Source organism: Salvelinus fontinalis, chromosome 2 (assembly GCF_029448725.1).
Source record: "Salvelinus fontinalis isolate EN_2023a chromosome 2, ASM2944872v1, whole genome shotgun sequence".
Taxonomy (NCBI): domain Eukaryota; kingdom Metazoa; phylum Chordata; class Actinopteri; order Salmoniformes; family Salmonidae; genus Salvelinus; species Salvelinus fontinalis.
The window spans coordinates 65,381,192-65,396,616 of record NC_074666.1 but is presented as its reverse complement, the minus strand read 5'-3'; the positions used below and the strand labels follow the sequence as shown (position 1 = coordinate 65,396,616).

General features: G+C 42.6%; 1 protein-coding gene across 2 annotated transcripts in view; it reads right to left on the bottom strand.

The window, feature by feature from the left end:
- The window catches only part of doc2a (double C2-like domains, alpha), a 62,508-nt gene that overhangs the window by 9,480 nt on the left and 37,603 nt on the right, over positions 1–15,425 (bottom strand). For both annotated transcript variants that reach the window (XM_055941914.1, XM_055941904.1), the window contains exons 2-7: positions 12,093–12,424; positions 11,299–11,378; positions 10,439–10,513; positions 10,095–10,204; positions 5,271–5,397; positions 4,912–4,971 (exon numbers count right to left, since the gene is read on the bottom strand). In XM_055941914.1, coding sequence (XP_055797889.1) covers positions 4,912–4,971; positions 5,271–5,397; positions 10,095–10,204; positions 10,439–10,513; positions 11,299–11,378; positions 12,093–12,420 — 780 coding nt within the window. In that variant the 5' untranslated portion in view covers positions 12,421–12,424. The remainder of the gene's footprint in view (positions 1–4,911; positions 4,972–5,270; positions 5,398–10,094; positions 10,205–10,438; positions 10,514–11,298; positions 11,379–12,092; positions 12,425–15,425) is intronic.

Here is a 15,425-nt window from a genome sequence, read left to right as displayed (position 1 = left end):
ACGCTCTCCTCTGCAAATAGATTCAGGGCACTCGGCCCCTGTGACGTTAAGAAAATATCAATCTAACCCAGGCAGGATGCGGAGGCTAGATATCAGTTTAACCAGAGATCTCTAGTTAGTTGAAAGGCCTCAGCCATTATAGAAAACAACAGGACTTCCCTCCCTCCCTTCACTGTCACCTGCTTACTTCTGAAGTGCTGAGAACAACAAGATTTCTGACCGGGATGTTTCGGTCTTTGCTGCTGTGCAAGCTGTCTTGAGACCGCTCACCTGGAATAGATCAGCTGCTTGCTAACATTTGCTTGTCAGGATGGGAGAGGACTCTTTGAAAGTGGTTTAGGATACAAGGTGTTAGCCAGACGGGCGCAGACTATTTAATTTCAACCAAGAGATTGATTTTGCAAATGTGGGAGCTGGAGATAGTGGTGGCCGACATTTGAAAAATTTGTCACGGGATCTAGTTGGTGGTGCTTCGGGCCAAGAAGGTTGTGTATTTCAGTAGATGGTGGGCGGACTTTTGAAAGAAATAGTAGATGAAACTCCACATAAAAAAAATCGAATTTACTGGTGGAAAATTCAGTATATCTCTCCAATCCTCCAGCCCTCTACATGCTGCTCATCTCCCTTCATCTCCCTCCTTCTCTCCCTCTCCCTCTCTCCATCCACCCTTTCCACCCCCCTCTCGCCCTCTCACTTCCTCCCTTTCGCTCCCTCCCTCTGTCTCTCTCTCTCTCCTTCCATCCCTCCAGGCAGTGCCTCTGGTGTTTCTCCTGGTTGTTTGAAGCTCCATTACAGTAATTGTATTGTAACAGAGCAAGCCAGCCAGGTAAATGAGCACACGCTGAGTCAAAAACAACAATAACAAAATGCCAGATCGACCTGAGACAAGACCGAGAGCGAGACAGAGACAGAGAGACACAAGGTCCCCATGACTCAACACTGACCATGAAGGCTTAACATGGACAGTAAACGAAACGTAAGCAAGGTACTACAATTTTGTTTTTCTATTGCAAATCCGTTTCTTCATCATTTCTGTCTTTGTCAGGAGGACTGCGCGCAATTAGTGTGTAGACAGCATAGAACTCTATTCAATGCTACCTGATTAGTTTGACATTGTTCAGCCACAGTATAACAATTCGAACGAAGGTTCACATGTGACATACAATGCCTTCAGAAAGTATTCATACCTCTTGACTTATTCCACATTTGTTTGTGTTACAGCCTGAATTCAACATGGATTACATATATTTTATTTCACACCCATGTACACACAATACCCATAATGACAAAGTGAAAACACGTTTTTCGAAATTGTAGCAAATTTATTGAAAATTAAATACAGAAATATCTCTATAATTTACATAAGTATTCACACTCCTGAGTCAATACTTTTGTAGAAGCACGTTTGACGGCGATTACAGCTTCGAATCGTTTTGGGTATGTCTGTATCAGCTTTGCACATCTGGATTTGGGGATTTTCTCCCATTCTTCCTTGCAGGTTTTCTCAAGCTCTGTTAAGTTGGATGGGGAGTAGCGGTGAACAGAAATCTTCAAATCCTTCCACCGATTTTCAATGGGATTCAAGTCTGGGCTTTGGCTGGGCCACTCAAGGACTTTCCCATTCTTGTTCTGAAGCCATTCCAGCATTGTTTTAACTGTATGCTTGGGGTCATTGTCCTGTTGGAACATAAATCTTTGTCCCAGTCTTAAGGTAGTTTGCACTCTGAAGCAAGTTCTCAACAAGGTTTTGCCTGTATTTTGCTCCATTCATTGTTCCCTCTATCCTCACCAGTCACCCAGTCCCTGCCGCTGAAAAGCATCCTCATAGCATGATGCTGCCACCACCATGCTTCACGGTAGGGGTGGTGTTACACGGATGAAGAGCTGTGCCTGGTTGTCTCCAGACAGCGCTTTGCATTCAGGCCAAATAGTTACATTTTTGGCTCATCAATCTACAGAATGTTTTTCCTAATGCTTCCATGTGCCTTTTTGCAAACTCCAGGCGTGCTGTCGTGTGCCTTTGTCTCAGGAGTGGCTTCCGTCTGGCCACTCTCCCATAAAGCCCAGATTGGCGAAGTGCTGTAGAGTCTGTTGTCCTTCTGGCAGGTTCTCCCATCTCAGCCAAGGAACTCTGTAGCTCTGTCAGAGTAGTCCTTCTTGCCCGGTTGCTCAGTTTGGTCGGACGGCCAGCTCTAGGCAGTCTGTTTCTAAAAACATGTTTTCAGTTTGTCATTATGGGGTACTGTGTGTAGACGGGAGAGAGAAAATATATATTTCATCCATTCTGAATTTAGGCCGTGACACAACAAAATGTGGAATAAGTCAAGGGGTATGAATACTTTCTGAAGGCACTGTACGTACCTTGGCGTTTGCTGACAGCTAGTTTGGGAGGAGAGGTCTCAGCAACAACACTCAAAACGTCGCCCGGTGTCTGGCATTGTGCTTGACTAAAACCTTTCAAATGGGAGGACACACACACACACACACACACACACACACACACACACACACACACACACACACACACACACACACACACACACACACACACACACACACACACACACACACACACACACACACACACACACACACACCTCCACTAATGAGCAGGTAAACACATAGAGTCATGCAGGTCAGGTGGGCTGGACAGGAATGCAAATGGCTGTCTGTCTGAGGCACTGGGCTAGCTAGCTTGCATATTCAGATGTATCTGATTAAACCACAGATGGCCATCCATCACGACCATCATGGCCACACACACATACACAAGTGCGCACACACAGATATACACACATGCGTTAGTGCACGCACGCAATAACGCACGCAAGAACACACACACACACACACACACACGACTGGCCTCCATCCAATCTATGTGAATTAAGAGCTGTCCAAGACAATCAAGCTGTCCAAGACAATCGAGACACAAAACTCCCACTTTCTTTTCAGCCTCTCTCCTTTTCCTTTCTTTCTCTCTCTCTTGCTTTGATCCCTCCTTCCAAACACCATTGGATTCAGTCTCTAGGCTTAACTCCCGTCAGAGAGTTGTCTGTCTGACACCATCTCTTATTTACCTACTTCATTCACATGCATTTGGACAGCTATTTATTCTATTGCGGACTGTGTGCTGCAGGTGTACCGCTGATGCAATGTATTGATTTAGGCGTTAATAACTGTGATACCCTAGCTAGCACATTTGGTTCCTTGGAAGTTGTGGGAACGTATATTTTTGGTTTCACATTAGTTGTGTGAACGAAACCACACATTTCCTGACTGGTAAGACAATGTTTTTTTAGCGTTCTGAGAACAGAACTGAACATTTTGCCTGAATGTTTATTTTTAGGTTGCAGGGAAGTTCTGAGAACGTTTTACTCTGATTCCTTGAAAGTTTTCCTGGGAGGTTTTATTAATGCTCTAAGAATGGAAATTACTTGCTATTTGGAGGTTTTTGAATAACTTCCTTAAAACTTTCACTAACACTGCTAGCTTATTTTGGGTTAATTTTTGTTTTACTCCAAGTACACATGAGGAAATTAATTTCCTTAAGCATGCAAACACATTTTTATTGTGACATGGCATCAGTGAGATTCAAACATATAATTTTATGTTTTCTGTCCATAAAATTAGTCCACTGCGCCACCAGGATGGAATTAGCAAACCATGTATTTTTACACATACAAAGCTGTTCATTTTAGTCTATTCAAACAGACCCTATTTCAAAGGAAACAAGCACTCATTAAGATCAGGTGTGGCCAAATAGTGTGCACGGCCAACACACTTAACAAGATACGGGATAGAAATAGTTTTGTTGATGCTGAGAATGGAATGTATATGTTTTTAAATAACAGTCTTAGAACGTTCTCTGAACATTACTACAGTTTTGTCGTGGTATTTATGGAATGTTTTCTTAACGTTCTTGGAACAATTTGAGAACATGACTTTAAATAGAACCACGAGGAAACATGTAGGAAACGTTATGCTGAAGCACTGAAATTCCTACAGAACTTAGTTTTTTTAATGTTCTCTGAACTATTTGAGAACATTCCCAATGTCAAACCAGTTGGAGAACATTCCTAGAACATTACCAAAATTGACATTAAATGTAACCACGCTTGAACTTTTAGGAATTAGTAATGAAATACCAAGAAAAAAAAAATGTTGTCAAGTACCTTAAATGTGCTGAGAATGTTCCAAAGCCAAACAACTATCCTGCACCATTCCCAGAAAGTTGTGGGAAAGCTGTATGCAAAATAACCATAGAACAATAATAACCATGCTTTCACCAACCTCTAAAAAACATATGGTTCTCAGAACGTTGGGTGGTAGCTGGGGCATATCTTTTTGCCGAAGCTTCAAAATGTGATGCTTATAAACCGATACCAGCCTGAGTTGTTGGCCCTTTCCTATGTATCACTGCCTTGTGTTCTGGATACATTTAGCTTTTTTTTTAAACTACCGGAACTGATCATATTCATACTCTGTTCTGTTCTCCATTATCTCTCCCCTCTCCTCCATCTTTAAAAGCTGATTTATTTTCCCCCTCTCATATGCCCCACATCTCATTGAAGTATCTAGGTAACTAAGGAAGAAAATAAGGTTGATAATGACTAATAATCAATCTGCACAAAGTGGCTCCTATTGAAATTCTAATTTAGATCATTAGAGAGAGAAAGAAAATGTGATAAACAAAAGCCAGTTGGTTTAGTGAGGTGCTCAAGCCCTCACATTTGCTCTTTAATTTAGAATGTTAAAGCTTTGCTAATTGGCCCTGGTTAGAGGTGAGAAGGAGGGAGAGAAATGGAGAGAGAGAGAGTGCGGGAGAGAGAGAAAGAGAGAGCGAGAGGAAGCGACAAGGAGAGATAGAGAAGGAGGGAGCGAGAAGGAGGGAGGAAGGAAAGGGGAAAGCACCTCTCTTAAGTAGCAGGAGATTCCTCGGAGGGTTGTCCCCATGGTGGTTGGAGAGGGGAGCTGGGGAAAGAAGAGGAAGAAATTGAGCTTATTTCTTCTTTGTGCATCTCTGTCCAAAGAGACAGAGGGATTGCAATCAAGGGATTGTATTTGAGAGAAGTGTGTGTGTGTGTGTGTGTGTGTGTGTGTGTGTGTGTGTGTGTGTGTGTGTGTGTGTGTGTGTGTGTGTGTGTGTGTGTGTGTGTGTGTGTGTGTGTGTGTGTGTGTGTGTGTGTGTGTGTGTGTGTGTGTGTGTGTGCGCGTGTGTGTGCGTGTGTGTGGGTACGTGTGTGCGTGCATGTGTGTGTCGGGTCTCGTACTGGGGGTGGGTGTTCCAGACAGGTGTGGAAGTGTTTGGTCTGGTCTGGCTTGACGCGCTTCAGGGGAACCCGAGACTCCCCGATGAACTCATTATGAGTCAACTTATCCTCATCACACACTGACAACCTGCGACAGGGAGAAAGAGAGCGAGAGAGAGAGGTTTTTATTTCATCAACACCTTTACTAGCCCAATATTTACATAATTAAGAGCACAAAATGTACTTAATTTTAATGGACCTAGATAGAATTGAAGTCGGAAATGTACATACACCATAGCCAAATACATTTAAACTCAGTTTTTCACAATTCCTGACATTTAATCCTAGTAAAAATTCCCTGTCTTATTTCAGTTAGGGTTACCACTTTATTTTAAGAATGTGAAATGTCAGAATAATAACAGCGAGAATGATTTATGATTTATGATTTTTTTTTGAACATACACTCAATTATTATTTGGTAGCATTGCCTTTAAATTGTTTAACTTGAATCAAACGTTTCGGGTAGCCTTCCACAAGCTTCCCACAATAAGTTGGGTGAATCTTGGCCCATTCCTCCTGACAGAGCTGGTGTAACTGAGTCAGATTTGTAGGCCTCCTTGCTCACACATGCTTTTTCAATTCTGCCCACAAATGTTCTATAGGATTGAGGTCAGGGCTTTGTGATGGCCAATCCAATACCTTGACTTTGTTATCCTTAAGCCATTTTGCCACAACTTTGGAAGTATGCTTGTCCATTTGGAAGACCCATTTGCGACCAAGCTTGAACTTCCTGACTGATGTCTTGAGATGTTGCATCAATATATCCACATAATTGTCCACCCTCATGATGCCATCTATTTTGTGAAGTGCACCAGTCCCTCCTGCAGCAAAGCACCCCCACAACATGATGCTGCCACCCCCGTGCTTCACAGTTAGGATAGTGTTCTTTGGCTTGCAAGCCTCCCCCTTTTTCCTCCAAACATAACGATGGTCATTATGGCCAAACAGTTATATTTTTGTTTCATCAGACCAGAGGACATTTCTCCAAAAAGTACGATCTTTGTCCCTATGTGCAGTTGCAAACCGTAGTCTGGCTTTTTTATGGCGGTTTTGGAACAGTGGCTTCTTCCTTGCTGAGCGGCCTTTCAGGTTATGTCGATATAGGACTCGTTTTACTGTGGATATAGATACTTTTGTACCTATTTCCTCCAGCATCTTCACAAGGTCCTTTGCTGTTGTTCTGGGATTGATTTGCACCAAAGTACATTAATCTCTAGGACACAGAACACGTCTCCTTCCTGAGCGGTATGACGGCTGCATGGTCCCATGGTGTTTATACTTGCGTACTATTGTTTGTACAGATGAACATGGTACCTTCAGGCGTTTGGATATTGCTCACAAGGATGAACCAGACTAGTGGCTGATTTCTTTTGATTTTCCCATGATGTCAAGCAAAGAGGCCCTGAGTTTGAAGATAGGCCTTGAAATACATCCACAGGTACACTTCCAATTGACTCAAATGATGTCAATTAGCCTATCAGAAGCTTCTAAAGCCATGACATAATTTTCGGGAATTTCCAAGCTGTTTAAAGGCACAGTCAACTTAGTGTATGTAAACTTCTGACCCACTGGAATTGTGATACAATTAATTATATGTGAAATAATATTTATATAATAACATTTCTTGAATCATGCACACCCCAACCCCCTGATTCTTATGTGTCCTGGTCTTCCACACTTCCATTTCTGCCTGCCCCAACAGGTAGTTTACTAGGCAGTCCCTTCGCTTGTTGGCTACACTACACCTAGGCCCTCCAACATAAATGTCCAGAGTCAGACCCAACCCTAGGCCTATACACCGCCCACCCAGGAGAGAAAACAACCCTACCAGCCTTGAACAAGAAAAAAACTGATGCTGCACTGTATCCTCCCCACAGAACAGATACCCCCTCCCCACTGAAGGATCAAGGTGCGACACATATCTGTTTGTAGATGGAGAGAGAGAGAGAGAGAGAGAAGAAAGAGAGAGAGATTGAGAAGACACAGAAGTGATGGATGGATACAGGTGGAGGGATGGAAGACAGAAACAGACAGAAGAAGGAGGGAAGGAGTGAGTGAGAGAGAGAGAGAGAGAGAGAGAGAGAGAGAGAGAGAGAGAGAGGGAGAGAGAGAGAGAGAGGGAGAGAGAGAGAGAGAGAGAGAGAGAGAGGTGGGGGGGAATAATGTTCAGACTGAGATGGACCTCTGTGTGACAGTTTGATGCAGAAGAGGAATCAGCCCAGAGTGAAATGCAAATGTATTATTTATTAATGGGATGAGAATGGAATTGGCAACTCTTTGAGGTGAGCCTGTTCAAATGGCAATGTGTTGCTTAGGTTCAAACCAGCGCTCACTCTCCCAGAACGATACCTGCACATATACACACACACACAAACATGTGCACGTACACACAAGCATGCAAACACACACACATACATACACACACACAGAGCTCGAGAGATAAACCACTAAATGACTTTCTCAGTCTCGCTTTCATGACAAAAAAAATGGCCCAACCCCAGGAAAGTTTTAAAGGTCGGCCGGGAATCAGGTGTTGCCTGGGGATACGGCTAATTTGCAGTGTGTTGTGGGCACACACAGGTAATTTACCGTGGATAATCACAGGATGAACCGGAGTGCAGCAGTGTTCCGCTCTTCTCCTCAGGAGAAGCCTCCGAGTGGCTCTGAGAGTGCCATAACGTAATTCAAGAGGATATTACCACGGGCGACAGGCGGAATTATTCTGGCTAAATATACGACACACTGTCTTGCGTCCCAAACGGCGCCCTACTTCCTTCAGTGCACTACCTTTGACCAGAGCCCTAAGGGCGCTGGCCAAAGGTAGTGTACTATATAGGGAATAGGGTGCCATTTGCGATGCAGCCACTGTCAAAGCCGTTGACAGGAAGAGACGTATTTTCAGAGAAACAACACTTGCTTGCTAGATAAGGCGCTCACACACACACACACACACATACATACACACTGTCTTCACTACCTGAATTTTGATAATTTAAAATTGAAATATGTGTGGTCACAGAGCTTAATGTTAATGTGTTTACGTTGTGTTTCTTTGTTTATATATTTGTGTTTTAACCACCAACACTTTCCTATCATTGCCAAAGGTAAATGTCAGTTTGTTCCTCTTGTCCTTATGTAATTGAGCTAGCCTATATATAATGTAGGGTGAATTCGGAAAGAGTGGGACGTCATATAAACTGGGACAGCTTTATCCTGACGTATTTATTTCTTGGTCTGACAAGAGAAAATCTCAATTATTGTTACTAAGCCCTTGCAGAGAAACCACATAATCAACATCACATCACTTCATTGGTGTGACTTCACAGACAGGGGCACAGCAAGCTTCACACAGGAAACTCACCCTGCGAAGCACACAGTAAGATCAGTGACATCACTTTGTTTCTGTTTTAAGGTTATAAAGATGTCATAACTAATGCACAGTGCCAAACTGTGAAGTAAACGTGCGTACTAGGTACTAGTGCATCAAAATATATAAAAAAGAAGTTACCAATATTATGTTTCAATTTAGTAATTCATGAATTTATTTAGTTGTCCCCTTTACCAACTACAGAGCTAAAGTAGGACGGCATAGAGTAGCTAAAGTGGGACAGTCTTATAGGCTTTTCCAATGGAGGAAAGAGATCCAGTTTAGGGACCCCCTGTACTTAGGTTGGGCAGGACTGGTTCTTGTAGTACTATATCCAGAGATATTAGAGAAAGGAGAAGATAGGAATCCCAGTGGGCAGTGAATGGAAGATTGTATAACATCCCAGCCAGCAGTCTATCAACCAATGTTGACATGCTGTGTCCCGCGGTTGCTAAGCTAATCGTCATGCAATCTCTTCTCAAAGTCAGAGTATGAGTCGAGAAACCCGCCTATTTTCCTCAAAAGTACGCAATGCCACAATTCCAAAGCTATACGATATTACAGAGATCAAGGTAATTATCTCACATCTCGGAAAAGATTTGTCATGTTGTACGTTTTGTTCACAAAATTCATGCTAACGTTGGGTTTTTGAGCTTGCGGCCCATTGACAACCATTCACTCCTTGAAGGAGAGCCGTCCTTGTCTCAGAATAGGCCAGAATCCACTGAACAGCACATTGACCCATTGACGACGCATGGGCAACGTACACAGTCAGCGTTAACACGATTCCAATGGAGTGTCCCATCGCCTCAAAAGTATCTCTGCTATATCCTGTACTGTTATTTGGGTGAATTCTGAAAAAGTGGGCTACTTTTTGCATTTCCAATCACGGCCTGTGATTGTTAACTTGTTGAAACGTTTTGCTCACATCGGCCACCGAGAGCGAGATCACACAGACATCTGGAAAAACAGGGACTTTCACGCAAGGCACAGTGTTATATTCCTCGAAGCGAGCATAAAAGGCATTTAGCTCGTTTGGGAGTTCTCATGGCTGTGTTTCCTTTTTTTAATCAGTTATCGTCTGCTAGCCCTGCCACATACGACGAGCGTCGGCGCCGGTGAAATAGGATTCCACCTTCCTCCTATATTGTCCTTTTGCATCTTTGATGTCTCGTCAGAGGTCGTAGCGGACTTTCTTGTATGCGTCAATGTCCGTATCCCATTCCTTGTAAGTGGTAACTAGACATTGTCTATGCACTTATTGATTAAACCCTTGACTGTTGTGGTAAACTCCTTAATGCTGTCAAATGAATCCTAGAACATCCCAGTCTGTACATACAACTGAAATGTATGTATGCACGCACGCACGCACGCACGCACGCACGCACACGCACACGCACACGCACACGCACACACACCTGAGTGTCTTTCTATGCATGTCCTCTTCTGTGATCCCAACATAGGTGAGCATTTCATTCCACACCGGATTCAGAGTATTCCGCACTATCTTTGTCTTCAGCTTGTTAGCCTGAAAGAGAGAGACAGTGAATAGAGAGATAGAGATGCAGAGAGAGAAAGAGGGAGGGATAAAGGAATGAAGGAAAGACAACAAAAGAAAGAGAGGAAGGGAAACAGTATTCAGTAGTGTCGACAAAATGTATCAATAGAGTTCAGAGACATTGATTCCATTCTAAAACATTAGAGGGGAAGACAACATACCTGAACCTGCATCAGTATCAGATCCCATAATTACATGACTCACCTTGCAGGCCCCGGGAAGAAGGTGCAGTTTGACATAGGGGTCTGCTAGGCCGTTAAAATCCATAGGCTTCAGACCCTGGAAAGAGGAAAGGCAGACAAGAAAACAGAGCAAGAGAGTGGGGAAAGAAAGAAAGAAAAAGAGAGGCTTAACAAAGAAAGAGGGCCAAGAGGCAGGCAAACATGAAGGCTGCTTCTGAAATGGCACCCTATTCCCTATTTGGTGCACTACTTCTGACCAGAGCCCACTGGGCCCTGGTCAAAAATAGTGCACTATATAGTTTCACCCTAGCAGTGCCCTTGTCTTTGTTTTCAACATTCTACTTGATATGATTTATGTTCTGTTCTAAGAGTAGGAACCCTCCTGCATTAAGTTCTTCACTGAAAACAGAAACGCATTCATGTAAATGGGACCATTCAACTCCACATTAAAGTTAGTCAGAAGTCAAGCTGAGTCTAATTAGTTCCCTTTCATTTGGGATGATTGAGGCCTGCATATTTTAGGGTGAACTGTCCCTTTAATGCTCCCTTATGACTGCCTTCATTCGTTTACTGTACTAGACCCTCTTTTTCTGGGATGGAATGCAAACATTCTACAAATGTGTGATGGCAGGGTAAGTGACATCCATGGATGCCGGAGCTGCCCAATCCCAAATCGACCCCTAGACCCTGCGCCCTATGCACTTCTGGAGATCTGAGAGGATTTGATTGGTATCAGAGGGCACGATGGAGCTATTAACATATATCTTGCATCTGTCACATTCTCTCAGATCTCCAAAAGTGCATAGGACGCAGGGTCTAGGACTCGATTTGGGATTGGGCTGAAGGGCAGATAGGAAGTGAGTGAACGGTATCTGAGGTCACCTTGGCCCTGAGGATAGTGCAGTGTAGCTGACTGGAGGCTCGCTCGTACCGCAAATCAAACTCCAGTGTTCCCAAAGCAGCTGTATAGGAGGCAACCAGTGGAATGGTTAAAAACCAGTACCATGTGTCAGAAACAAACACCATCACTCCTACGTTACTGCACTTGGGAAAACCCCCATATCAATGACCTAGGGTGGGTGAGTCACATAAATAATGCCACTCGGCAGCAAAAGTAGGCAAGGTACCTTTATCAATGAACCAATCAATCAACCAATCAATCCGTCAGTCAATCAATAGTGTCCAGCCATGTTTGATGTGACAATGACCATAGGAGTTGGCAAGACAGTACACGCCGATCTTGGACCAGGCTATTACAACATACCTGTCACATTGGAAGCCACAGAATGGACTCACAGAAGGCTTTGAAACCAACCAATGACTGTATGAAAAGGACAGCACACTGACTTCCACAATCTGAAAGTACACACATGCTAAAGCCATTACATATAGATGTCACAACAGAATACATCAATGAAACACTATGCATTTATATGGGATGTAAATCACGTTTATGTGTGCACACACACACACACACACACACACACACACACACACACACACACACACACACACACACACACACACACACACACACACACACACACACACACACACACACACACACACACACACACACACACACACACACACACACTTATGGGCACACACACACACTCCACACCCACCCCCACACACACAAACACACTCAACAACACGCCAAACCCTGGACTCACTGCAGTCGTCACTATCAGAACTGTTGATCTCCACAGACGTGTCCATGCTGCTCTGTAACGACAAAGACCCGCCCCCTCCCATCGCCCCCGGCAGCAATGGCGTCAAGAGTCCTCCCCTACCGCCACCCCCCATCCCGCTGGCCGCGCCGCCAGGACTGAGGACCAATGGGGAGCCAGTGGGTTTGGGGGAGAGGGGCTCAGAGGTGGGGGACAGGCGGGGGAAGTAGGCGGAGATTGTTCTGATAGGTCGGATGGGGCCGGGGCAGACGTCAATGGCCATGTGTTCCTGGATGGTGATGCTGAGTTTCTTTCCTTTACGCAACGTCATAGAGCTGAAATGGAGAGGGAGGGGTGAGGGGGGGGGGGGGGGGGGGGGGGTGAGAGAGGAATGTAGGGAGAGAGATAGGGGATGAAAGAGAGAAGAGTGGGGAGAATGGGAAGGGAGTGACAGAGGGTGAGGAAGAGCAGAGTACAGGAGGAGAGAGGGAGAATGAGAGAGAGAAGTGGGAAGAGAGAGAGGAAACAAGAGAGGAGTGTGGGAAGAGAGAAAGGGGATGGCAGTGAGAAGAGTTGGAGAGAAGGAGGTGAGAGAGCGGAGTGTGTGGAGAGAGGGGGTGGATCAGAGGGGGGGAGAGAGAAGAGTGTATTTCATTAAAGACAATTAGACTGTGTGTGTTAAATATGCTTAACGTGGTTTCAAGGTCCAAACTGGTGTTTCAAGCAACACAATTCATGTAAATAATTGGCCTTTGCTGTGATGGGCTAGAGACTGACACATTTTAACTAGCACACACACACACACACACACACACACACACACACACACACACACACACACACACACACACACACACACACACACACACACACACACACACACACACACACACTCTCACACAGAGAGACAGGCACAGACACAAACCCACATGGTTGTCAACACACATCAGGTCGTCCAGCATCAGTCTGTCAAGTATCAGAGCCGTCGGCATGGCAGGAGAGTGACAGAAGACAGGAGACGTGTCATAGTGACTAGTAGAGAGACAGAGACAGGGGAGCACTGCAAATGAAGACATTTCTACACTACAACCACTAATGATGACATCACCACACTAACGAGGACATAATGCCACTTTAATAATTCCACTTTAATAATGTTTACATATCTTACATTACTCATATCACATGTATATACTGTATTTTATACCATCTATTGCACCTTGCCTATGCTGCTCGGCCATCACTCATCCATATACTTACATGTACATATTCTCATTCACCCCATTAGATTTGTGTGTATTAGGTAGTTGTTGGGAAATTGTTAGATTACTTGTTAGATATTACTGCACTGTCGGAACTAGAAGCACAAGCATTTCGCTACACTCGCATTAACATCTGCTAACCATGTTTATGTGACAAATAAAATATGATTTGATTTTGATTTGACATTACCACACTAATGATGTCATTATCACACTAATGTAAGAATGACATCACCACACGAATGCTATCCTCACCACACCGCATCCATTAATTATAACATCACCACACTAATAATGACAACCCTTCACTAATTTTATTTATTTATTTTTTACTTTTTTTACATTTTTATTCATAATACAAAAATCAACAACTTACATTGCTACATCAAACATGTCTAACAAAACAAAACACAGGTATTAACAAGAAAATACTAAAACATACAAAACATATCTAAAAATAATAAAAAACAAAAAAATTATATTGCAATTGTTTTCACTCTGAAAAAATCTCAGTATAAGGATTCAGGAAGACGTTATTCTTGTTATTCACTCGGGATAATATCTTAACAAGATAATTACATTATATAAAAAACATGTGTAATTTTGGTATAATTCTGGAATTTTAGTTTGTGTATAAAGTATTTGGCTACAAGAATTTAAAAAATCACAATCATTTCAATGGTCTTGTTATCATTGCAATAGTAACATGTTATATCCTTCATGTCAAAAACATGGGTAGTGTTCATAATGGTAAATAAGTATTCTGCAAGGTTTTCCCAAAATTCTGACACAAATTTACATTCAAAGAACAAGTGAGTCAGATTCTCTCCTTCTTTTTCACAGAAAACGCAGATATTATCAATAGCCACAAATTTGGACAACATATAATTACACGGATATATCTTATGTAGAATTTTAAAGTGCACTTCCTTAAATTTGTTTGGTATACAATATTTGTAAGGACTTAACCAAGCTTTTTTCCAGACAATGTCAGGAATAAGCATGCTCCATGTTTCCTCTAGGCGTAAGTTGGTTCTGTGAATGTAGAATTAATTTCTTACAACAAGATTTCTCAGGTAAGCCCACTTCTTCCAAACTGAGTTCTGGAAAAGCTTTGTGATCATTACCAAAGCTAAGATCAGTTTTCATTAGTGTAGTTAGACCACTGGGAACGGCTTTGATCACAGAAATAAACTCTCTGAAAGGTATTGGAAACTCATTCAATGTTATAAATTGTCCATATGTAAGAATATTACCCCTGTTGTCAAAAACATCAAGAACAAAGTCTATAATCCTCTCATGCCAGCTGGGGTAGAAAAATGACTTATTCCTTACAGTTATGTCTAAATTATTCCACAAAGGAGCTTTATGAGGGGAGAATTTGTGCAGGAAACATATTTTCTAGGCCAATAAAGCTTGTAGGTGAAACCTAGCCAATTTAGTGGGTACTCTTTCAGGAATATAATTACATTTCAGTAAAAATGGAAGACCTACCCACTTATTAAACACGTTATTTGGAATGAAATACCATATTGATTCAGTATTGATCAAACATCTTTTCAACCCGTTTATCTTGAACGTGTTATTTATGTCAACAAAATCCAACACTTCCAGACCGCCTTCAGCTCTTTTGTTAGAGAGGACTTGACTTTTTTAGTTTGTGAGACTTATTTTTCCAGATGAAGTCAAGAAAGGTCTTGATGATCCCTTTACAACTTGAGGGATTTACAAATAAAGATAATGATGGGTACACAAAGCGAGACAGTCCCTCTGCCTTGGACAGAAGTACTCTCCCAAGTATAGAAAGATCCCTTTGTAGCCAATTATTTAATATATTTTTTGTTTTCTAAATTTTAGGAGAGAAATTCATATGTTGTCTGACAATTTTTGTTGTTGTTGACAGATCTATTCCTAAATATTTAGCACAGTCCTTTACAGGAATATTTTCCATTTCTCTATCATCATAGGCATATAAACATAAGATTTCACATTCAGAAACATTCTAATTTAATTCTGATGCAATAGAGAATGCAGTGACAGCATTAAGGGCATAGTTTGTGTCTCTTAAAAAAAG